A 24,531-nucleotide genomic window follows, 5' to 3' on the forward strand; every position below is an offset into this window, starting at 1 on the left:
AAAGAGCCCCATAAGACTTCTGAAAACTACCAGACAGAAACTTTAAAAATCTAGAAGTAGCTTTAAATAAACCAACTGGGGAATCAACAAGTTTGCATTAGAAAATCAAATGTACTAATGTCACTGTATCTCCTGGAGTTGGGGCTGGGGTCAGCTCTCTCCAACCACATCGCCAGCGTGACTGCTTACTCTCATGGTTGACCTCAAGAAAAAGCCGGTGACAGGCTGCATGCCCCATCCTATTTGGGCAATCATGTAAAATGCACATTTTGGCTTTGCCTCTGTGTAAGACAGACCAGCTTCAGTGTGTGGCAGAAGCTTGGCTCGCAATGGGAAGGTGTTTCCACCCATGGGAATGACTCGGGACCTCACGGTTGCATCGGTGTTGGGGTGAGGCATGGAGGGAGGCACTCATGCACAGGTAAGGCGAGCCTGGTCTTGGGACAGCATTGCCTGAGCCCAAGAGATCTTGCTCGGTGTTGTCAGCAGGCTACGATGGAGTCAGTAGCCCAAAGGAAAAGAGGCTGAAACCACCCCCTGGACGACCAGGGAACAAGATGGCTTGGGGGGAAAAAGAGCATCTCCGAGCTGGCAGCTTAAAGGCAAGGCTGCTCCTGCAGTTCCTGGCTCCCCGACCACACTACTGGGCGCACCTACACCAGCGTTTTAGTCTGGATCGAGAGAGCGCTTTGGACCTCACCCACTTGTCCTAACTTAAGCGCCAAGGTTTGCGCCATGGAAAGGAGCCAGAGCATGGCAGCTGGAGTCCCTGCGCGGGAAACAAAGTTCGACGGTGCTCTCCAGCATTGCGCCTCGTGTGCTCCAAGCATTAATGGGCATCTGCATCCCTGGGACAAAACTAGAGTCCCAAAACTCCTGTAGCGTGGAACGGTTGTGCTGTAGAGGTCTACTCCTTTGGCACCACTGATAGAGGCACACACATGGGTAAGGTGAGGAGTTTGTCTGACAGGAGGGAAGGAACTCATTAAAGTTTTATCACAAGGATAAATGGGTTAAACATGGCTTTCTCTCATTTACGTTATCTGCCTCTCTGTAAAGCTTAGTAACTGTGGTATTTGTTCTATATTCTGTAAATAAATACTTTTTTTTTCCTTGTATCTAAATCTAGCTTGAACTAAGAGTAAATTTGGCAGCAAGGAATTCCAATCCTACAGGTTCATTAATTCTTAAAACTGTGGCACTAGAAAACTCTGGTGTATTTAGTACCTTAATGCCCTCCTCCCACATGGTTCAGTTCCTCAGAACTACAGCAGCTGGGGTGGGAGTTACTGGTAGAGAAGTCGGTGGAAGAAAACAGAACGGTTTTTATGCAAAAAGTCCTTTAGCATGTGCAGTAGTGGAAGCAAGCCTGACTCCCAAGGACTGCACAACAACAGAACATCTGTTAAAAGGGAGAAAGACAACTGGAAAACTGCTGGGCACTTGCCTTTAAAATCTATTCTAGGTAAAATATGTGCTTGCTCAAAATATGTCGGAGTAAAAAGCTTAGTATTTGTCAAATAAGGCATAACTTGTCCTCAGATGACTTTTTCAGAACAGTAGTTTCTAACACTTTGTTATGTAATTGTTGCAATTCATAGATTTCTATATCTGATACACTTCTTAGAATGAAAATACATTAAAAAAGTGGTTGAGAAACATAATTATAAATACTACAGCATACTTTGCAATTTGATTCAGGAAGAAAGCTCTCACATATAGACCACTGCCATTTAATGACAGAATATTCTGCAGGGGATGGTACCTAAGAAGTCAATATCACAGTAAGGGCATGAAATTGGAGGAGAAATGGTAACGTCTACATACTGTGGTTACCAGCCATTGCCTCCCTGAGGAGAGGAAAGAAGAAATGGAAAATAGACTGCAGACCTATGCAACTGAATAGCAATTAAGTGACTAGAAATCACTCCCAGCACTCTAAGACTACAGGAGGGGAAGCTGCGTTCATGGTATATGGCATTCCAGTCTGCCTCCAGAGTTATTTACCAGGGACAAGGTTCTCAGACACACTCTGGGGTTTTTATGGCTCCTGTGTGGCAACCCCAGAAGCAGTAATGCCGATTCCCTGCTCCCGATGGGAATGACAGCAGGAGTGAAAGCTTGCACTGCTTTGCTGGAATTTTACTGGTTTGTGACTCTGACTCAGCCAGATGCAGTTGACACATAAAAAAATGTCAAAGATGGTGTTTACTGCTGGCACCACACTTTAGTCAGGCTTGAAAACAAAAAAGAAAGGAAATAAGAAACATCTGGCTCTAATTAAGGCTTAAAAGAAATGGAGGAAAGCAGAGGAAACATGTCTAGTACTCAAGAACGGTTTTGTCTCCCCGCAGCTGCATCACATATACAACTTTGCAAGTAATAAGGATTTCTTTTAGTTTGATTATTCTATCATATAAACATGGTTTAATATTTTCATAAATAAAGGTGTAAGATCCTTTGGGATGTATTTATTGATTTGTTTTAGTTTTGCCATCTGGTTCCTTATGCCATTTTTTTTTTCTTTAAGGTTTATATAAAATATTCATGTCAAGTTAGAAGTCCCCAACTTTTTTTGCTTACAATCCTACTTCCACTTCCCAGATGACAAACGGTCTTCCATTTGCAAACCTGGGCTTGCAACCCAAGGTTTTCGACTCACAATATTTTATATATCTAAACACAACATTCCGCTCAAAGATGTCCGTGATGACGTTAGCTGTGTAAAGGAATGAAGCAGGGATGTTATTTCCATTGAACAGAAAGGGTATCATCAGTAACCACAAGAATTAATTCTTATTTCTTTCCAACTTTGTCATTAAAATCTCTGCAAGTATGCAAAGTCCCTGCTATCATCTAGCAGCATTTCTACTAGCAAAGGACCCAGACCTGTGATTCAGAAGCCGGGTATGCTTTTAATACACTGTAAACCTCAGACTTGGTGTTGTGTTGGATGTTGCTTGACTTAATGCTGCTGAACTGTTCTGTGACTCAGTTTCCCCATCTGCAAGATCCAGTCTGTCCGAATCACGCCTGGTTCCGCTTTGCTCTGTACAAGTCCTGCTAGGGACATGCATCTTCCCATGTGTCTTTTAGACTCAGTTTTAAACTCTTGGCCCTTCTAACGCCAGAAAAGCAAACATTTAACTACTTATGGCAAGAGGCTGTAAAGTAATTAAAACGTGCAAGGGTACAAAGCATCCTTTGTGCCCAGGACACGGAGGAGATGTTTCTTCCCAGCTAAGCGCTGCGCTCGTTCGCAGCTCGTTCGCAGTGAGGCAGGTGGGCCGCGCCGCCGCCAGGCTGCCAGCGCTTCCCTGGGCGACTCTGCCGGTGCGCCGTGGCCCCTGGGACGGCCGGGCAGGGGACGCAGGCCGGGGCCAGCCCTGGCCCCGTGCCACCCAGCCTCCCTCCACCGCTGCTCCTGCCGGGCCAAGGGGACTCTTGCTGCCCTGTCCCCCAGACAGCCCCTCGGAAGAAACGCGCCGGTTTGCGTTTTCTTCAGTTGAGAGACTCGAGTGTCCCCTCTGTGGCGGGGAGATGGCTGTTTCCACCCACCCCTGGACTCCCTCCCACCCATCGGCCCCCGCGCCCTCCTCGCACCGCTGTGCCGATCCCGGCACCGAGGCTCTTTCCCCTTCTCTGTTTCCTGTGCTGATGAGAATAACACGGAGAAAGGAAACATCTAGGACAAGAGACACACTCGTAACGCAATGGCTACCGCAGACGGGCAGGCAGATGCAGAGGGACAGCAAACAGCCCTGTCCCACCTGGAGGTTTGTCCCAGTACCAGTCACTGGTGTGGCGGCACAGCCCGCCTTTAACTGAAACCTCTGCGAGCAGATTGTTAAGACATTTGGCTGGCTGAAAAAAGCATATTAACAATTTTGGAGCTCCCATTCCTAAATGTAATCTTAATTATTTCAGTCTTTCCTATGTCCTTAGGTGCTTTGCTCAATACAGAGTGTCTTGATCACTAAAAATTAGATGTTTGGTATTTTCCATATCAACTTTTTGAATATGAGAACGAGTATTTTTATGAATATTTTGCAGATTGCCACCAAAGAGATTAAATGCATACCTTATCTTACTCATCTTTTTTCTTGATAAGAGGAAAAAAAGTCTTAATAATCTGTGAGGGGTTAGAGAAACAGTGGTACCTAGCAGTTATCAGTAGCAGTACCAGTAGTATCTAGTAGCTAGACCATTGGGCCACATCCCAAGAGACCTGAGCCCTTTTTTTGACTGGATTTCTGTATATCCTTGGCATTTCACATCATTTTTTTGAGGCCTACTTCTAAAATTGAGATGGAAGTGCTTTGGTAATTAAAAAAAGCCAAACAAACCTCCTTTCCTCACTAATGAAGAACACCATGTAAAAGCAAGGTACTGTTCCTACTTACCCGCAGGTGATTCATCTACTGATCACTGATGATAAAAAAGACAGTGTTTATTCCAATTAGTTCTTTTAATAGCTCTGTTTGCCTCTTCACTTTGACTGTGATATTCATCTCGTAGCTTTTATTTTGTCAGTGGGAGACATGCAAGCGTGCAGAAGAAGATGCTGATTTTGACAGTTCTGGTGGTGTAACTTTTCTTTCTGCTTCACATTTTGCTTGTACCTTTTACCTGTTTTCTTTTTCTTCCCCACTCCTTTCCAAATGAATCAGATGTCCTGGGAATCTGCAGACACAGATTTTATTCCCAGTTGTGCCAGTGCCTGCTGAGTGACCATATTTAATGGTGGAGGTGCACAGAGGGGACGCAACAAGACTCTGCACTGCCTGTCCAAATTATGTAGTATGGAAATACTGTTTACTCTCCTGAAAGTGCATGCCAAGTGCCTAATATAGGCCAGTCCTATACACACACATATATATCTCTCTCTATACGGAGATGCCTTGCTTGGAGGGAAGAGAGGTTCGCTGACATGGCTTTGAGCCATGCTGTGCACTCAAATAACAGGCTCTAGCCCTTATCAGTATAAATGTAGCTGGGTGTCTGAGCTGGGACATTTTCCTGTAGTAAGTAGAAGACATGACATTTAATGCCTTGATAAGTGAAATGTTTTATCGGGTGGAAAATGATAGAAATAATGGTGTGCTACTTCTCCACCAAACCTTTTTTTTTTTCCTAAGTGGAACAGAAAAGGTTAAAGTTTTAGCAGTAGACAAGTAGTTAATGGTTTATCCATCACAAGGTTATGAATGTATAATACCACTTTATAGCAGAGCAGACAGTCTGCACCACAACATGCCTTCACTCCACTGGGACAGAATATTGGTTGGAATTACCTGTTGTGTAGTGACTGTCACCCTTTAGGTGCTGTGTATTTGGCAGTTTGTCCTCAGGTTTAAAACAGGTAAGAAATATAATTCTACCTGATTTGAGCTCTATTTGTGCTCTTTGGGTTCTCTTTCCTTTCCTTAAGTATTTAAACATGATTGCTGATAAACATGATTGCATCCATGCTGTACAATTCTTAGGTGGAAACATTTTTCTTCTTACGCTGATGTTTAAAGAAGTAACCCAAACTTTGCATTCTGCTGTAAAACAGAATAGGACGACAAACAATCTCTAGATTGTTTTCCTTGTAACATGTTTACACTGTATATGATTCCTCTGATAGAGCTGTGAGAAATGTCCTGAAATTTTCCCACTCTTCTAGTAGAAATCTGTTTTATTTTTCAAAAGACAAAAATAAACCTCTAGCTAGGCTAGTCAATTATGTTTTAAAGAGGAAATATTTAGCTTTACCTATGTTTATATGTTTGTATGCATATAAGCAAAACATGCTGTATATTACCTATTCATGTTTTCATTACAACTTGTATTACAGAAAAATTTGTTGAAAGACTATCAGAGGTATTGGTTTGCATGTTCTATACCCTAAAATCAGGTCAATGCACCCTCATAAGACACTTCTGTGCGCAAACTTGGAGCAGAAAACTGGTCAGTGTTTCCCCTCAGCAAAATACTCACTGTATTGACATGATACAAAATTACGCATGGACCTATATTCAAAATTCATAGAAAGAATCAGATACTCCTGGCTGCTTGTCCAGCAGGGAGTCAGATATGATTGGAGACCAAGAAACCTGGGGAAAAGTTTATATGAGGATACATTAGGTTATATTTACGTCAAGAGATTTATCGAATGTTTGTAGGGAGGGAACACACCCAAGGCCGAGAAATGGCACATAAGTAAACAGCAATTATTTAACATCCATCAGTAATTATCTACCTTTGCTAATATAAGTATATACCCAGTGCTTTGTTTGATTTGATGGAGCTAAACCCAGATGAGACAGGAGTTAACTCTCAGTGCAACTTGGGGATACCTCTGCTTATGCCTAGGATTTACACAACTGCAGGCAAACGAGCTGCTAGGAACTGGATTTAAACTGCAGCTACTTCAGGGATGGAGAATACCTCCATGCCCATCTGATGCATTGCTTGTTGTGCGTAGTGGTAGTGTTTCTTCTTTATTCAAACTTTAACCACAAGTATTATCATTAACATTTCCCACGATGTTTGATTAAAAAAAACCCCAACAGTTCACGATGACATACTATTATGCAAGCATCGTTTCGTTTTAGTTTAAAAATATATATGGTCAAAATCAATGTGATTCTTGAGATGATTAATGTCTGCAAAACTTAAAAGCCAAGGACAAATAAAAAGAAGATGTTTTCTGAATCATAAAATAAAACCAGAGAACCCCATGATTTTAAGCCAATGCCACAATTACTGGAGCCTGATGAGTTTTACTGCGTGTGGGGTAGACATGACTGCATTAGTCAGCTCAGGAATTCATATTTGTGAAAGACACATATTTCCCTCTGCGAAAAAAAAACCGCTTTACAGTGGTACATGAGACCTTGAACAGTAGGCTAAGAAAGGTTACCAAGAAGCACTAAATAGAGCCACAGTTTCAACTAACATTAACAGATCCTGCGAGCATCACGTGGTTATGGCAGAGGGACTCATCTGGGGAAGGCAAAGGTAAGGCTGATGCTGTTTGCTGGCACCCGCCCTTCGCCGCACGGGCTGCGTGGCAGCTGTGCCTGCACCTCCACGGGTAAACGCTGGACTTTTTAACCCCACAGCTTTGAGCTTTTCTGTTTTACTGCTTTCAAAGGAGCGTCAGCCCTGTCTTCCTTTTCACCTTTCCCTTTCCTTACACTCCCTTTGCAGCCTGGGACTAACCGTGCCAAAGCCAGACCCCGACGCCCCAGCCCGGCTGTGGAAGTGCCGCCGCCGCTGCTCCCACGCGAGGCAGCCCAGGGTCTGTGCCCTTGCAGGGCAGCGTCGCTCCTTCCCTGGCTTCGGGATCCTCCACGCCAGGTTACCCTGCTGCGTCACCTTCTGCCTGGGCGCTTTGGGCATGCATTCACCGAGTGAGACGGAGGCTTGGAGCTGTGCTGCAGGTTTCCCAGATTCTGTGCGTTCGCAGGCTCCCAATCCGAAGCAAGCGGCTGAGCCCCGGTGTCACTCCTCTGCCACATGGCCCCGTGTGCCACATGCCTGTGACTGGGCAAGGGGCAACAGCTGCCCAACCAGGCACCCGGGTCCCCAAGATATAGCCGTTCTCCGGAGCTGCGTAGCTCGGGCCACCCAGATCTCAATTGCTGGAGGAGTTTTCCTTTCCATTCTGTAAGATTTCCAACGGAGAGACAATGTGTTTTGAAAAGCTGATGTCTAGTGGAGACATTACCTAGTGACACATAGATGTTATTCCACTGTCATCACAGACATCTGGCTGTAATGTAGCTGAGACAGCCTGAAACACAAACGTTAAATAGCAACAACATGAGCAAAAGCCAAGTGATGCGTGCCAAGAACAGAATTACCCCCGCCACGTGGCACATCCCCTTTGCAATAATCTTCCAGTTATATGAATCCCATTAAAGACTAAGAAGTTAGGCAATCTTTTAGTTCAGCAAGAACATTAGAAATATACAATAGCACATGTGTTCCTGACAGCACTGTTTACTTTTGAATTTTCTGGCTTTACTCTATTTGTCAGCGTCTCAAAACACAGGCACTAAAATGTCAGCTCAAATGGCAGTCCTCAACTCCAGTTTTCTGTATTATTTCAAGGCACACACTGCACCCAGTGCACAGGTGCACAGTTTCCACCACGAACCTTATGGGAAAGGATTCCAACTCCATCCTTCACTTAGGGACCAGGTGAGATTGACTGTGAGGAAGCCTTGGTCCGTGGAGATCCCCCAGATCTTGGACCCATCTTTCAGAGCCTGAGGTCCATCAACCCCACATTCATGCCATTGGTTTTAGTGACAAGGAGGGACCGGTGACTAGGTACATGGGCAAGACTGGGTCACATACATTTTTTAGTTAAAGCTTCAAATAAATCATGCTTTTTCTTTCCTTCATCAAATTAGGTAGATATGTAGTTTTACATACATGTTAATGAATATTTTAATATCTTGATTCCTTATTTACACAGACACTACAGAATCCATGGTACCTCCGTGCCCCTGCCTCAACAGTGACGTCTGTCAGAACGGAGCCTGCGTGTGCCCAGAGGAGTGGGTGGGAGCTCTTTGTGAGATAGGTCAGTACAAGCCAGGCACCATGGGCAGCTGGCAACATTTCTGGGAACCCCTCTGCTTCAGGAGGCCCCTGATCTTTCCTCCCTGGCCAAGACTTGCTCAGCAGGGTTGGATCCACAAGCAGTGACGTGGCTCTTGCTAGGTGAGGCCATATCCTTTACCTACTTCTGTTGCTCTTTCAAATTACTGATGTATCTGAGGAAGACATTACAGGTTTCAATTGTCTGTGGCCTGTTTCTAGCCAATTTGGCCTTTGTTTGAATTCCTCTGTTTGAAGATCACAGTGACTCGAAAATCCGATTCAGATGTCAGTGGCCAGTATTGCCATGTCTGGATCTGCCAGTGTTTAAGGGACACCACCCAGCTCAGCACCCTGCAGGACAATGCCTGTCCTCAGCTCCTGCTGGACTGGCACTGGTTTTGGATGAGTCAAATTTCCTACGCCTGGCACAGCACTGGCTTGGTTGAGTCCCATTTCAGTCCCCTCCACGGCAGCATGGCACCTCTGCACTGCCCTAACTGGAGGGGGTTCTCCTAGCCGATGCCAGAAGGGTGCCGGCTCACCGAGCCACGGCATCTCCAGAGCTGGTAAGATCCCCAGCTCATGCTTTCCAACCCAACACTGTGGCCAGTGTGACACATGGATAGGCTGTCATGTGTCAGCTGTGCCTTTGTCAAATGAACTCACATGTTTGGTCAGAAGGACATCGAAAGATCTGCAGCTTATCCAGGAAAACATTCTTGGTGAAGACTGCTAGGTAGGTGGAAAATTCAGGTCCCCCATGTCATTTCCCTCATGACAGGATGGGTAACACGTCCAACAGACAGTGACAGATTGGATGGGTTCATGATGGATTGGAACATTTGGGCAATATGTTTCAGAGACGTTGGCTTAAATAAAATAATCATGGCTGGGTTTTCAGCACTGGAAACAAACCATGATGATGAATCTGTAATTCCCTATGTTCGCTCCTCTGGTATTCTGCATTTGATTTGCTGTGAATTGCCTTAAAGAACAGATTTTAATAACTGTGGTTATTAAAACACATGAGGTAAGAATGTTTGGACAGGCATCATTAACTTGAAATAATAACAAACATTACTGCATTTACAAAATTTGAATTTTACTCTGTTTTCCTGAGGAAAGTTTATACTGCCCACCTGTCTGTTGTTCCACCTTCATGGTAACTTTGACTTGCTGACCAGTTTCAACTAAATTCACTAGATGGTTACAGATCTTAAAGGTCTCGAGATCCTATGAGTTTTGCACATGTCACTTAGTTGGGTACAGAAGACCAACCCTTTAAACACCTCACTGAGAAAAAGGCAAGGAGAATTATGCTGGCAGTGAGGAGGTGGGGGCCACATGGCCAGTCAATCCAGTCTAGCCACTAAGATGCATAACTCTAAACTACCCATGACATTTGTCTCCTCTCCACCAGCTAACAAAATAAAGGTGTATATTTTATGTGTTGGGAATCTAAAGATGGATGTAGGACACAGAGGTTGCGGGGGGAGCTGAGGCATGATGCAGCATAAAGGGCGTGGGAACATAGTGCTAAAGGTGTTGGGGAAGCTGGAGGGAAGTGAAGTCGGGTGTTGGGGCTATAGAGGAGGTGATCTGGTTTATTGCCAGCAGGATACAGCAGGGCATATAGGGCAGACAACTTTTGTAAACCAATTACTTTTGTTCCAAGGGTGATGGAAAATTTCCACTTGGCTCATATTTCATTCCTTTTGTACATCATGTCATGGTTACTTTCCTTCACAGATCATGAAAAAGGGCCTGGTTTTCTTCCTACTTGTGATTTCTTTGGGGTTTTTTTTGTAATTCTGAAGCAATTCTACTGAAGTCAAAATATTTGCAATAATTTGAGAATTGCATCAGTGGGAAAAAAAAGCACCAAACAATTTTATTTCAGATGGATTCTCTTTAGTAAGTCCAAACCCAAGTAGTACAGATAGGTATATAAACCAGCCCAAAACACTTTCAGATCAAGGCCTGAATAACTGGAAAGATAAAAAATAAAGCTTGAATAGGTACTCAGGTATGAATGCATATGTATTCATGCATGAATGTAGCAACTTATTCCTGGCTTTCATCTGTCAGAAGGAAGGCAGGATCACCACAAAAGTATTCAAATCCATGCGTCTAGACAGGATTCATTCAAGACTGCTGAAAGACCTGGCCAACGTCACTGTGGGGCTGCTATCTGTCACCTACGGTGATCAAGGGAGGCCACAGGGAACTGAAAAAAGGCCAACATTATGCCCACCTTTAAGAAAGGCAAGAAGGAGGACAGGGGAACCACAAGCCTGTCAGGCTTACCTCAGCCCCTAGAAGTATTATGAAGCACATCCTCTTAGAGTCTATTTCCATGCATATGAAAGACAAAAAGATAATCTGGAACAGCACGAATTTACAAAGGGCAAATCATATCTGACCAACCTGACTGCCTTCTGTATGAAATAACTGGCTATGTAGACAACAGAAGAGCAACAGATGTAATATACCTTGATTTTAGAGATGCCTTTGACAACATCTCCCTCAGCATTCTCGTTTGGTAGGTGAAGATGTACAGGTTGGGTGAATGAAACATTAACCAGGTTGAAAATTAGCACAAAGGCTTGGCTCAATCAGTGACTTGATTGGAATATTGTAAAAGTAGAGTAACCTGCTGGTCGATACTAGGGCCAGTATCATTTAATGCCTTTATGAAAGACCTGAACAATGACACAGCATGCCCTCTCAGCAAATCTGCAGACAAAACTAAGCTTGGGACGGGGCGGAGGTATTGTTGACACAGTTAATGGCAGAGCTTCGATGCAGAAGAACCTTGAGAAACCTGAGGATCATGCCAACAGAAACCTCACAGTGTCCAACAAGGACAAGTGCTGAACTCAGTGCCAGGGACATTGGTACGGACCAGGAACTTGCTGGCTGAGGAACAGCCCCGCTGGAAAGTACCTGGGAGCGACCGTGGCTGCCAAGTTCCGTATGAGCCAACAGCGTGTGTTCATTGCAAACAAGGCAGAGCAGCTGTGCTATGTGGAGGGAGACAGGTTGACGGACACTATTACCCTCCCCTTCCTGGCACCGCTGAGGCCCCACCATGAAATATGTGCTTAATATTGCCCCCTGTACCCCAGGCTAAAAAGACCTGGAGAAGCTGGAGAGGGTCCCGCAGGATGCTGTGAGGACAGCGAGCCTCCAGCTAACTGAGCGGGAGTTGCCAAGACCATTGAATGTAAACTCTTCTCGGTAGGGACAGAAGGTAAAGCAAGGGGCAGCAGTTGTAAATTGCAGTTTGAGAAGCTGAGATTGAGCATGAAGAGAAATGTTTTGGTTAGAAAGGTAGCGAAGCATGTAACTGGAACATGTTTCCCAGTGAGGACGTGGAGCCTCTATTTGGTCTGGAAGCCCTCCAGAGGTTCCTGCCACCTCACATTTTTGAGACACCTCGCCCTGCTAATCACCTCCTGGCAAGTGAGGTTCAGGTGTGATGCTGTAAGGCAGACCTAATCTTTGCAGAGTCATGGTCTCCTTATTTGTTCATAACCATTTCTACAGAAGGAAAGTATCATTGTGTCATGGGAAACTGAGACCCTATAGAAAACCAGACCCACAGAAAGTTACGTGACTTGGCAAAGAAACCCATGCCAGAACATGGAGAACACTCCAGGTCTCCTCAGCCCCCCTCAGGACCCCCACCATAAGTATGCATCTTTGACTCAGACCTGCTAATGGGACACAGTCATCTGAAATGTGGTCCAAATTAGAAAAAGTCAGCAACACCAGGATGTTGCAAGTCCTAAGACCAAGCAAAAATTTTCTGCCTGTGTGTTGCAGTACTTTTTTCAAGTGTTTGCAGCATTGCAAGGTATATTTCTGTTAAGTTATAGTGGTATGGTATGACATGAGAATGCTATATGCTGCTGCACTAGGTCAGGCCATGGGTCCACAGAGCTCATCATCCTGCCTTTAGATGTAGCCAGCACCAGGTGCTCAGACAAGGTGTGGGGTTTGCGTTGGCCACCGCGTCCCGTTCCAGCAGGCAGCAGGGCAGCGACCTGCGCCAGAAGCCACATCCGACCCATCATGCTTCAGACTCACCAAAGGACCGTCCCCCATTAATTGTCCAAACCCCATTTGGAACAAATGTGTATTTTTGCCCCCTGCCATCTTCTGTGGCATTAGGTTACCAAATCTGACTTCTGCCTAGGTAACAAGACTCTGGAAGTGAAGCTTTATAATCTTTTACAAATTTTCTAGGAGCAAGGCAGTGAAAATAGGAGAGATGGCAAAAAATATGGGCTTTTAGGGTTTCAGTGACTTCATAAATGTCACTTGGGGCAGCTCAGCAGCTTGGGTTTAGACAAGATTTACCCAACTGCTTTTATTTCCTTTAGGGCAAAAGGTTCAATGAGCTTCTCTTGTCTCAATACTATTTTATCTTTGAAAATTGGTCCTTGTACTAAAATATTTGACCTGGATATGTTTTTTTTTTCCTTCTGTGCAGTTAATTTCCATGAAGCCAGTACTTGCACAGTGAACATTTCTGAATGCATTATAAAAACCTTTACTTTTGAATGGATTATAGTGGGTAAATATGGCAACTCCAAAGAAAAATGCAAACCTGATAGTGAATGGTGTGTGTTTCTTTCCTTTCACTTCTACTTCCCAAAAGTAAATGTAAGGTTTGTGAAAGATGTCAGATTATTAGACCAGAAGAGAGGTCCGTGTTTGAAGCCAGAAAAGCATAGGTCAGGCAGCAGGAGTGCAAACCTTTCCACACAGCTTTCTACCCCAAATGCAGAGAATTTAAGGTACACACGCCAAGTCGTATCTGTGCCTGTCTGGGACTGGGCTGCGAGTCAGTTAATTCCTGCTCCTGAACAGCCTTTTGATTGAAAAATAATCTATTTATATCCTACTATTTAACATTAGGATTCAGGATGCTTTCCATCAACTGTGGTTCCATGAACTGTCTCAGCTTTCAGAAAGCTTGTAGAGGAGTAAGCGTTGCATGGCTGCTCCACATGCTCTTCTGCATTTCTTTCACAACATATAAGCTATGTTTTTCAGGACATGATAAAAAGTCTTGCTGATAGCTCAGTACTGATGCCTGTGCCTCCCGTTTAAAAGATGTGTTTCTGCAGGTCTAGCATAACTAAACCTATCTGAATTTGGCATGAATAATGTCAGCCAGTCTGTCAAGATTGTGTATATGAGTATAAAAGACATGTTCTAAAAAGAACAATAACTAGTTAAATAATTCATGGTCCCTCTTAACACTGAAAGACAAATATTTTACATGCAAACAGAAAATAACACTGGATAGGATGTCACACCCACAGTACAGTTTTAATTCCCAATGAGATCATGTGCATGTGAGTGAGCGCTTCTGTACTCAATGCGTACCTTTCTGCTTTTACAAAATTACAGGTACCACTTCAATGGCAATCCGGATGTGCTCCAGAAAAGGGAGAACTCCTACTTTAGAACTTCCCAAAATTCTGAATTGTAATGAAAACCTGGATTCCCTAGCATCACAAGTAATCTTAAATTACTATTTAAACAGTGTCTGAGATTCTGCATCATCCCAAGAAAAAAAAAAAGTGTTAGGAAATTGAGGCAGGAAATATATATGCGTGTTACTTTTCTTAAAACTTTGCAGAAAGCAAAATGAACGAGCAAAGCCTTTTTCATTGGCATTCTTGGCACATGCCTGCTTTGCAAATGGCCTGAATTTCCAACAGTGATTATTTTATTTTGCTTGGTTTTGCCTGAACACAGCATCCCATTTCATATTTCTTAACTGGCCTGCAATTTCCTTAGTCAGGTTCCCGGTTCACAGCAAATGCCTCTGAATGGAGGCAATGCTGGCCCAGGATACCAAATCAGCGAGAAAGTGGAAGGGATTTGGAGAAGACTGGCGTGAGGAAATGAGGTGATGCTGACACTAACACGTTAGGAAGGATTAAGAGCGAAGCCTTTCCTTTCAGTCCTATGAGCAGCTGAACATGGATGAAACAGTTCTGTCCCTCAAGAATTCAAATTCAAACTCTCTTGTATGAATGACAAACTCTTCCTGATAAAATCCATGAACCCCTAAGCCTTGCTTTAAGGCTTAGCTCTGCCATATGTACAAAACATGGAGAGCTAAACGTGACTAAGCACCTTACAGACAGTGACTGCTGTTCTCCTGCTTCCGCGCTTTGTTTCCTTATCACTAGTCCCAAATGAAAAAAAAAAAAAAGAAAAAAGAAAAATGAAACCAGCTACAGTCCCTTTAAATAAGAGAAGTTCCCTTCATCATGCATTTTTGCTTGACTATTGTACCTTCAACCCAATGCTTCACCTGCCTGGATCCTTTGATGGGAAACCCTTGAACTCAATATTGTATTTTCCCAGTACATAGCCTTCACTAAATGGTTCAAATGCCAAATATTCTCTAAAGTAATACATAATATTAGCAGCAGCTATTCTAACGCTAAGAAGATACCCCATAAGGTTGCAACATAAGGTTATTGTGGGGCCGTTAGTAATTTGGGATTTTGTGAGGAGCCGCGCTGTGGTGCTGCCATCTAGTGAGCCTGGGGCAGCTGGGGCGGGCAAGGGGAATGCCAGGAAAAGGGAGGAGAAGGTGTTCGTGCTAGGGATCCGCAGCCCAGCTTTGAAAGGATGTTATTCCTCCTAAATACAAATATTTACTTTGAATATAAGGTCGTGCTAAAAGTCAGAAGTAAGAATAGTGAGAACGGGCGTTCACGATCCGCTGTTTGTTCATGGTACATATTCAGATGTTTTCAAGTCAAATAATATCTTCTCCAGTAATTATAAATGCAAATTTCCTTCCTGCCTATGCAACACATTCACCTTTCTTTCCTACCGTTCCAAGCTTTACAAACACTTCAAAGCTGCATGATTGAATTAACCTTGATTTTGATAGCTTCCCAACATAAGCAATTTGAGAACAATTCAGTTATTGAAGTTATTCATTTAAGCTATTCAGTGGCTGGAATATGAAAGGGATGACTTGATACACTGTTTAGTTGGTCTCCATAGCGTAAAAAGGAAATTCTCCCGATGATTAGCAGATTTTCCATCTCTTCAAGTCTTATTGTTACCTAGCTATACCTTCATATAACACACAGCTAATGCCTCACCTTTTTTTGTGTTTAGACCTTTAAGATAGTACAGACATTTACGCTCTACCCATTAAGTGCTAACTGACTCAAACTGGACCCAACCAGCACTTCTAGCAATTCTTATTAATATCTCCAGATGCCACATCTACATGGGGTAAGGGCAGTCTGCCATTTCTGATGCATTTCATGTCCCCTGCTGCCTCGCTGATGTCTCTGTTACTACCCTGGCCAGGCACTTGACAACACAGACCCAGCACTGTATTATTGCTACACTGATCCGTGCTATATGTTGAAGTGTTTAGTTCATTACTCTCAGTAAATGCCAGGCTTTAAAAATGTGTAACAGTATTCCACCACCTGCATGACCTTCTTTTTATTTTCCTGTATGCCCTGTACCCTGGTATTACAATGTCTAATCAGTTATCTTCTAGCCAGTTACCAATATGCCTGTTACGTTGGTGTCTTCATTCAAGGCTAGTCATTTCAGTCCACTGTATTATCGCTTAGACTTTTAGCATTCATGTAAACACACATATGTTTTTCCTCAGGTTCTCTTCTTGCTATCTTACTTAGATGTTACTCTGCTTTCTGTTGCCTCTTTGATAGTTTCTATACTCTATTGCCTTCTGTTTATAAAATGTCTGTAGAGAACAGTTGATTTCAAAGCACCGTGATTATACAGGAATGTGGGTTATGTACACTGCTTGTACTACAGTTTTATTGTGAGTCACTTAAATGCAATTGCAGCAAACTTCCTTGATGGATGTGCCTGTGATTTATGGTGTCATGTGATTTCCCCCTTGCACAAGGAGCAAAGTCATGCCAACAGAGTTGCAGTTATTGTAGGTGAATGCATGTTTCTCGTCCTGCTTGCACTAATGTAGATTTGAAGCAATCTATCAAGGTCAATGTATGTAAGATTGTAGGAGCTTCCAGACTCTGCCTTTTAAATGCATTTATAAGACAGCGTTTGGAAGTGGAGGATTATTATTCTCTTGTACCTTGAAGAGTGTTTAGAAATACTTGTCTTATGCTATTTCACCTCTTAACACTGAAGATTCTAAAAAGAGCAGAGTGGAAAAAAGAAAATGCATCCCAACTGCTGTTGGAAAAGGCCCAGTCCTAAAAGGTGCTGGATATTCTCTGTTCTAGTTGAAATCAGACAAAACTGATGGATTTGGTAAGTTGTCTGAGAGTAATGACAGTGTAGAATTCTGCAAACAAGTTATTGCTTTGTTTTCTCTCTGTATTAAAGACTGCACACTCTAGCTTGCTTTTAGTATCAATGGAAATGAGGAAATATTTTACAATTTCTCTTATTTTGCTCTACTTTTTTCTCTTATATGTATTCCTACCAATAGTAAAACTCCGAAGTCACCTGTAACGTGGATGTTAGTGAGTCTCTATTTCTCTATGCTCATTTTTAACATCATCTTCATCTCTGGAATTGGAAACCAAAATGCCAGGAATCACAGCAGCGATACCACCAGCTACTGCCAGCAATACCTTCCTTACGATACCGCCAGTAACACCTTACTCACATCTGACACGGTAGATCCTCCCGCAGACTCCTGATGTACGGCTGTGGCTGTCCAACCGCGCTACTTTTTGTTGGTGACATTTATGTGGACAGCACTCAATTCGGCACAGTTGTACTTACTGCTGCTTAGAGCCATGAAGCCCCTGCCTGGACTCTTCCTCATAACCATGTCAGTGATCAGATGGGGTAAGATTTAAAGTCGTATATATGGCAACTCTTACCAAAGTATCAGTACATAGTACATTCAGGGAGAGTTGTAAAGATAGGACATCAGTAGAGAGCAATTATAATCAGCATCTCTGTTTCAGCACAACGTGATTTAATAAATAATCTCCTGTTACTGGTCACACTACTTGTATAAACTGAGCTTGTTTTCATTGTCCTGATACGGCACTGAAACTGATAGCTTGTTCACTGGCACAGCAACATAGGTCTGTTGTGTGCAGGAGAAATTTTCACAGTCATCAAGGCATTCAACAATCTGTTTCTGTCAACTAAGTAAAAAACCTTTCAGGTACAGTGATTGCATATATGGACTCAAATTTTTCATTTACATATCTCTGAGATTCCTCATGACCTCAGCCAGAGCCTTGCATACATCCAAAAGCAAGGAGTGACTGACATTATTTGTTACATATTATTTATTAATAAGCGAAGACCACATTCTTAAGTCAATACAACAGCTAGCAGCAATGCTGCAAGCTGAAAGGGAACTACCTGGAGGACTGAAGAATGCAGATGGATGCCCACTAGGTAAAGTAAAAATCTCAGCCTCCTTCAAGAAACTCTTCTAATACAGTGTACAGGAATACCTGCCTTTTCCACATTGTACATGCAGCTTGTGTGGTATGTTGTTTCTGACGGCATCTGCCAAGCAGTTTTAGATCCTGATTGTTTCATTATTATGTTTTGCATTTGGGTGGAGGTAGAGGCAATTCCTCTAAAACTTTTAGAATTTGGACTGCATGTGCAAGCCAGAAAATGTTCAGCAAAAGCTGTCTGCCTACACGTCACTGTGCTCCATGTATATTCGCACGATAGCACAGCGTTAGGTTCTTGACTGTGTCCTGTGACTAGTTACACATGTCCAAAATAGCATGATTCTGACTCACAGCTTTTCAGATCTACTTTGAGAGCACAGCAAATACTTGGCAGTCTAGAAGATCTCTGTTAGAGCTGAAGGAGGAACAGACTTTAAGAAGCATGTTTATTTCCCAGATAAAAACTTGTGCGGGAGGCTCCTTCCAACGAGATGTGCTGCTTAGCGAACAGGTAGGCAGGAGACATGGAAGAGAGAAAGCGAAGCAAAGGCATCAAGGAGGCAAGCCCACGCTGCCACGCTTCTCAGGGGGCAAAAGTTACACTCTGCATCAAGCTGGCATGAAATATAATGGTGCTTGGTGCAGAATTTTCTTAAATTATTTTCTCACTGCTGACAAGAGGGTAGGGCTGCACAGCTGTGATGAGGGAGTCAGCTACAGCACAGGAAGGAGTTTGCTCTGTCACCATTGGCGTTGGCGCTGGAAGCTGCGCTGAAGCTCTTTAATGGCAAAAATCAGCAAGTCATGGACATGAGCTGTCCTCAGAAAAACAGTGCTCACAACCCTCAGTCCTGCCTTTTCTCTAGGCTATAGAAAACCCACTTAGCTTGGTGCAAGGCAGATGAAACAGAGCTCTTAAAATCTATGCATTTTAGGAGGCAAGAAGTTATTTGTGTGGAAGGGAGGTACGCCTATGCAACCGAACAATAAATTGCTAGTGTCTCTCCTATTAGTTAGGAATCCCTGCTGTGGTAGTTGCAATAACAGTTGGACCTACTTACAGAGAAGGAAAAGCTTTAAACTACTGACAGAAAGAATTGTAAGTTCACGTATTATTACAATACTTGCTATCCCACACCTTTTGTGATGGCTTATTATTAATACAATTCTAGATTTATTGTTGGTATACTATTTTGTATATCTAAGTACTTAAAAGAAAACAAAACTCTTCACTCACACTAAACATTCACTGTAAGGAGTTGCAGTTTTTCCTCACTAAGGATTTAGGGTACTGGATCCACATCTGCCTTGAATTCTCCTCCAAGATCCCCTGTGACTTTAAGTGGAAGCTGTAGATGCTCTTAGCCTAGCTGAAATTCAAGACCTCATTTAAGTGCATAACACCATTTCAGTACCTAAACTTAATCCTCCCATTTATTTAAAATCTTTCTGGCCAACATAACTGTATCTCTATTTACTCTATGTTTTTGGTACCGGTATTCATTTTAGTGCCCACATACCACAGCAGGCTATTAGGCTTACAACGCACCTTGGTGATAGTGGATGATGCAGAACAAAGGTAGACTTCTTTTGGAAACATAAATACAACCCCCTTCCACATGGTAGCTATCTTATGACACTCATTTAGGGAGTGTTGACTTCTAACTTGAGATTATTTGGCAATGAAAAAAAAGAGGTAAAGCTTATTGCAGGATAACCCTGCCCTTCTGAAGTTGCCCCTGTTTTTGTTTCAACCTTTGTCCATTATGTCTCCCCTATTACTCTTCAGCTCTATTATAATATATGCCTTAAAGATAAACTTGCATATCGTGGCCAGATACCTAGTTGGTTAGCTATATTGCACCTTACTACATTTCTCTATGCAGTTTGTTTGAGAAATCATTTTGCATTCCCCAGAGAAAGAGAAGCATGATTGAAAGCCCTCAGTTCTCAAGGAATGGTTGCCTTTCAGAAATAAGTTAACAAGGCCTAGAAAGCCCTGAGGTCTTTCAGGATGAAAAGTGGAATATTATTTTGTTTTGTTTTGGTATTCTGAATAATGTGTCTAACAAATCTTCTGAAATGGCCTCTCTTTATGTTAAAAGTTGCTGGCTTGCAGCACTGGATCAAAATCAGAATTTCAGTGTGCAAAAGCCCATGTTGTGGTCATTCCTCCTGCCAGTAGCGCTCATACTACTGTTTAACATCATCATCTTCATCAAGATCAGTGTGTCTGTGACATGGAAGAAGAATGAGAATTTGACAAGGTGAGATGGCATAGGACTCCTCAGATCTTTCAGCAAATGTGTTCCTCACTCTCTTGTCACCAGCTCAGACTTTCTTGCCACAAACTGAGATTTTTGACAAAATCTTTTGTTTTAAAGAAATGTATATTTAAAGCAGTCAGAAAATTAATTCCATTGTTGCAATGAGTCAGACTTTGTTCAAGTGCATATCAATGAACACATTTCAGGCTTTTGCTCCCTTTTTTTGGGTTGCAGTGTCACTCGACTTCAGTGAATGTTATCCCTGATTTAAACCCGTATAAGTGAGAGCAGAGCTGGGTCTAGCCAAATGAGAATTATGAATTTCTCAGCACATCTGAATGTCAGGCCAGTTCCCTAGCAGCTTTGAAGCAGATCTACTTGCTCAGTTTTACATCAACACTCCATGTATTGTCACAGGCTGTGTGTCACAAACTCTGCAGTGTACATTGCATTATTTAAAAGGGGATTGCTTTAGTTTTTATTAATCCCACAGAACTGATCCATTCAACAAATCTTTGTACCATTTCTTCATTGCTTTTATGTACAATTTTCACGGTTGGAGCAAACAAAATACCTTATCTCTGACTCCTCTCAGGCTTGAGAGAATCTGGATATCCAAACTTCACTGGCAGCTTATTCTTATACTGAAAATTAAGCACATTTGGATTGAAGTTATAAGCATTCTAAAAAGCTTATAATAGCTAACATGCTAATTTTCAATGCTTCTTATTGCCTTGGTAAACCTCACTTTTTTTGTTAAAGAAAGATACATCCAAGCTACATACTGCAAACACAGATTATTCTGATAAACTTGGTTAGATTTCTTTTTCTGGATTTCTTCTCTGGATGATATGTCAAACAAATGTAGGGAAGTGTATGTTCTCAGCTCACCTGAATAACACATCTTTGCAATACAGCCCTGAATAAATAGGAAGTTTAAAGCTCAAAAAGATATTAAATGGTATAGAGAAAGACTTAATAACTTTTGTGTGTGTGTTTCTAGGAATAAAAGGGATTCATTTATGAAAAAGATGATTGCCACTGTCTCTATTGTAGTAGTGCTCAGAAGCACCTGGATGGTAGGCTACCTCATGTTAATAAGTCAGGAAGAAACAAGTCTTGTTTTCAGCTATCTGTTTTGCTACCCATGTTAAAGTATTTAGCAGTTCTGAGACTAATAATTGAGATAATGGAAAAAAAAAGTTGGGTATATTTGGTCTATAGCTTGGCATAGCCTGGGAACTTGTTGCTAAGCATTTATAGAGATTTAGAATTTTTGTTCAGAAAGGGATGCTATCCTTCTGGTCTGTCACTCATAAATCTCTTCCCATTGTGCAAATCAATGTGGGATTTTATTTCAAGGTCACCACTGGAAAGATGTTTCTGTCTGAGTGGCTTCTCTTATACCAAATCATACATAAAATTATATTCGGAATGAATATCAGGAAAAAACTTCTGCATCAGCTGTGGGAAAGAGTCCCAGGGAAATAACTAGAGCTTCCTGGCTTGAGACCTTTCACAATAATCCTGGATAAAAGCCTACAGGAAAGCACCTGCCTCTTTTTCCCCCATGGCCCTGCTAAATTCTTGGCTTTATATTCATATAGGGCATATGAAGCACTTGGAGTAATGGATCCTTCATTATTACACCACTGAATATTTTCTACAAAACAGCTAATTGGAAATACGTGAAAATCCCCCCATCCCCAAATATTAAGTTGTTTACTGTCAGTTTGATCTACTGAAAACTGAGGGCCTGTACACCAGTGGGGATCAGATCTACAAATGCTCTGTGCAAAAAGTCCTGAAGTGATTATTACTACACTGACAGATGGATTATACCCATGATTTAAAACTGAAATCAGGAACAGGGAACAGAGATCCACTTATTTAAAACCATGAGCCTTTTTTTTTTTTTTTTTTTTTTAACCCAGGATACTCCTGATTAATCCTTGAAATGAGAATTTAGAAGAACAGGTATAGAAATTTTGAAGTCCTGCTTCCTTCCATGTGTGTCTGATTGAAGTGCTGATAGGGCACACCAGCCACATTTAATGCTTCTGGCATGCTCAAGCAGGTCTTACCTTTGTCCTACCCAGCAGAGGGTAATAATATGATCCTGAGACATGCTAGCTAATCCGTTACAATGTGCAAATCAGGTGAGTATAGTTGCAAATCCATAGTTACATAGAATAATTTTCCTATTGAAAATACTTCTTGTATTTCAAGGTATTAATGTCACTGTTAGTGGTTACTGAAAATTGTTTTGTGATTGTTTTTTAAGTCAATTACTGTTGTCTAATCTTTTCTGGTTTTATCAGCAAAATATTGACTCCACACTTTCATTTACTCTACAGGGACTTCAGATTTGTATTCTGTACACTTTCAGATCACCAATCTTCAAGAAAAAAGTTTCTAAAGTGTTTCCTGTTTTCTGGATGCCAGAGGTACCACTGTATCTGCATTCAAAAACTTACTATGTTTCAAAATCACAGCTTGCAAAACATTCACAGGAAACTTCCAGATCAACCCAGACTTTTTCAGAGAATATTTCCTTGTCTACCTTCCCTAACTGGAGTTAGAAACCTGTAAATGCATGTAATATAATCCTGCATTTTTTTGTGGTTTGTTTTATGTAGATCTCACAGTTATCTTGAATGATGGACATACTACTCCAACTGCAGATAGCTTGAAATAGATCATAAGCCAAGACCACCAGGAGTCAAAAGCAGGACCACACACTAGCAAGGCTGTGCAATTGTTAAGCAGCAATGCAGAGCTAGATCCTCTTGATACTACTTGTACTGCATATCACTGAGGAAGGTCTTTGAAAGGAGTTGAGGTTATGTTAGTTTTGCATTACAGTACAGATATATAGAAGTTGCTCTATTTGTGCCCTTCTCATTTTTCAGGCCTGTTGAACATGTTTACCTAGCCTATGCAGTGTAGCTCTCTTCTCCCTTTTGTAAGAACAATTTCAATTTAATTAGAAACCAAAAGGCAAATCAACAAACAGCACAGTTCTTGTTGACTCTGAGTCCAAATTCTACTTACTACTTATATAATATGTTGGCTTGGTCTTGACAGAAGAAGATCTGTATCTTACAATGGACTTTTAAATTTCCCAGCTAAAACTTCTTTATTATAAATGGCAGTTAGACAAAATATTCTGTTTTCATATGAGAAAATGAAAAAACCCAAAACTTAAATGCTTGAAGAAACAGGCTAGGAAAGAAATTCTTTATAAATATGTAACATAGGTCCTATTCACATCACCCCCAGCATTAGCCTGTGATAGGAAGCATGTTTGCTTGCGGAGGCGGATGGGTGTTATCAGAATAGCAGCTGGAGTGCTTCAGTTAGCACCCTGCTCTGAACTGACTTTGGGCTCCACCTTTCTCTCCGTCTCTCTGTCCTTTGGCTTTGTGGGAAGCTTGGAAGAGGGAGAGTTTGGAAAAGGGGTCCCTTGACCTAGGCATTAAGAGTATGGTTTCTAAACTTAGGCTATAAGTAAATATAAACCCTCCCCCTTCTACATCCACCTTTTATTAATATTATTCAGTACAAAAAGGTTGAAAGCAATGTCAAAGTGAGAGGGGAGAAGAGATTCTGGGTGATGAAGTGAGGAGTAAGGTGTGCTGGTTTTCGCTGGGATGGAGTTAATTTTCTTCATAGTAGCTAGCATGGGGCTGTGTTTTGGATTTGTGCTGGAAAGTGTTGATAACACAGAGATGTTTTCGTTACTGCTGAGCAGTGCTTACACAGAGTCAAGGCTTTTTTATGTTTCTCACACCACCCCGCCAGCGAGGAGGCTGGGGGTGCACAAGAAGTTGGGAGGGGACACAGCCAGGACAGCTGACCCCAACTGACCAAAGGGATATTCCAGAGCATATGGCGTCATGCTCAGCATATAAAGCTGGGGGAAGAGGGAGGAAGGGGGGGGCATTCAGAGTTAAGGTGTTTGTCTTCCCAAGTCACTGTTAGGTGTGATGGATCCCTGCTTTCCCAGAGATGGCTGAACACCTGCCTACCAATGGGGATTAGTGAATTAATTCCTTGTTTTCCTTTGCTTGCATGCACAGCTTTTGCTTTACCTATTAAACTGTCTTTATCTCAGCCCATGAGTTTTCTTACTTCTACCCTTCTGATTCTCTCCCCCATCCCCCTGTGAGGGAGGTGAGTGAGAGGCTGCGTGGTGCTCAGTTGCCAGCTGGGGTTAAACCACGACATAA

The 24,531-nt window shown here is 42.3% G+C and overlaps 1 protein-coding gene across 1 annotated transcript; it reads left to right on the forward strand.

Moving 5' to 3' along the window:
* The first annotated feature begins 5,172 nt into the window (after nucleotides 1-5,172).
* Nucleotides 5,173-22,964, forward strand: ADGRG7 (adhesion G protein-coupled receptor G7). Its single transcript, XM_030020524.2, is given in 10 exon segments — nucleotides 5,173-5,362; nucleotides 8,474-8,581; nucleotides 13,100-13,231; nucleotides 14,026-14,135; nucleotides 16,280-16,359; nucleotides 17,093-17,457; nucleotides 19,050-19,131; nucleotides 20,138-20,299; nucleotides 21,303-21,440; nucleotides 22,635-22,964. Coding segments are annotated over 10 exon segments (1,605 nt in total). The 5' UTR covers nucleotides 5,173-5,181; the 3' UTR covers nucleotides 22,882-22,964.
* The last annotated feature ends 1,567 nt before the right edge of the window (nucleotides 22,965-24,531 follow it).

This window comes from Aquila chrysaetos, chromosome 7, assembly GCF_900496995.4.
Source record: "Aquila chrysaetos chrysaetos chromosome 7, bAquChr1.4, whole genome shotgun sequence".
Lineage (NCBI taxonomy): Eukaryota > Metazoa > Chordata > Aves > Accipitriformes > Accipitridae > Aquila > Aquila chrysaetos.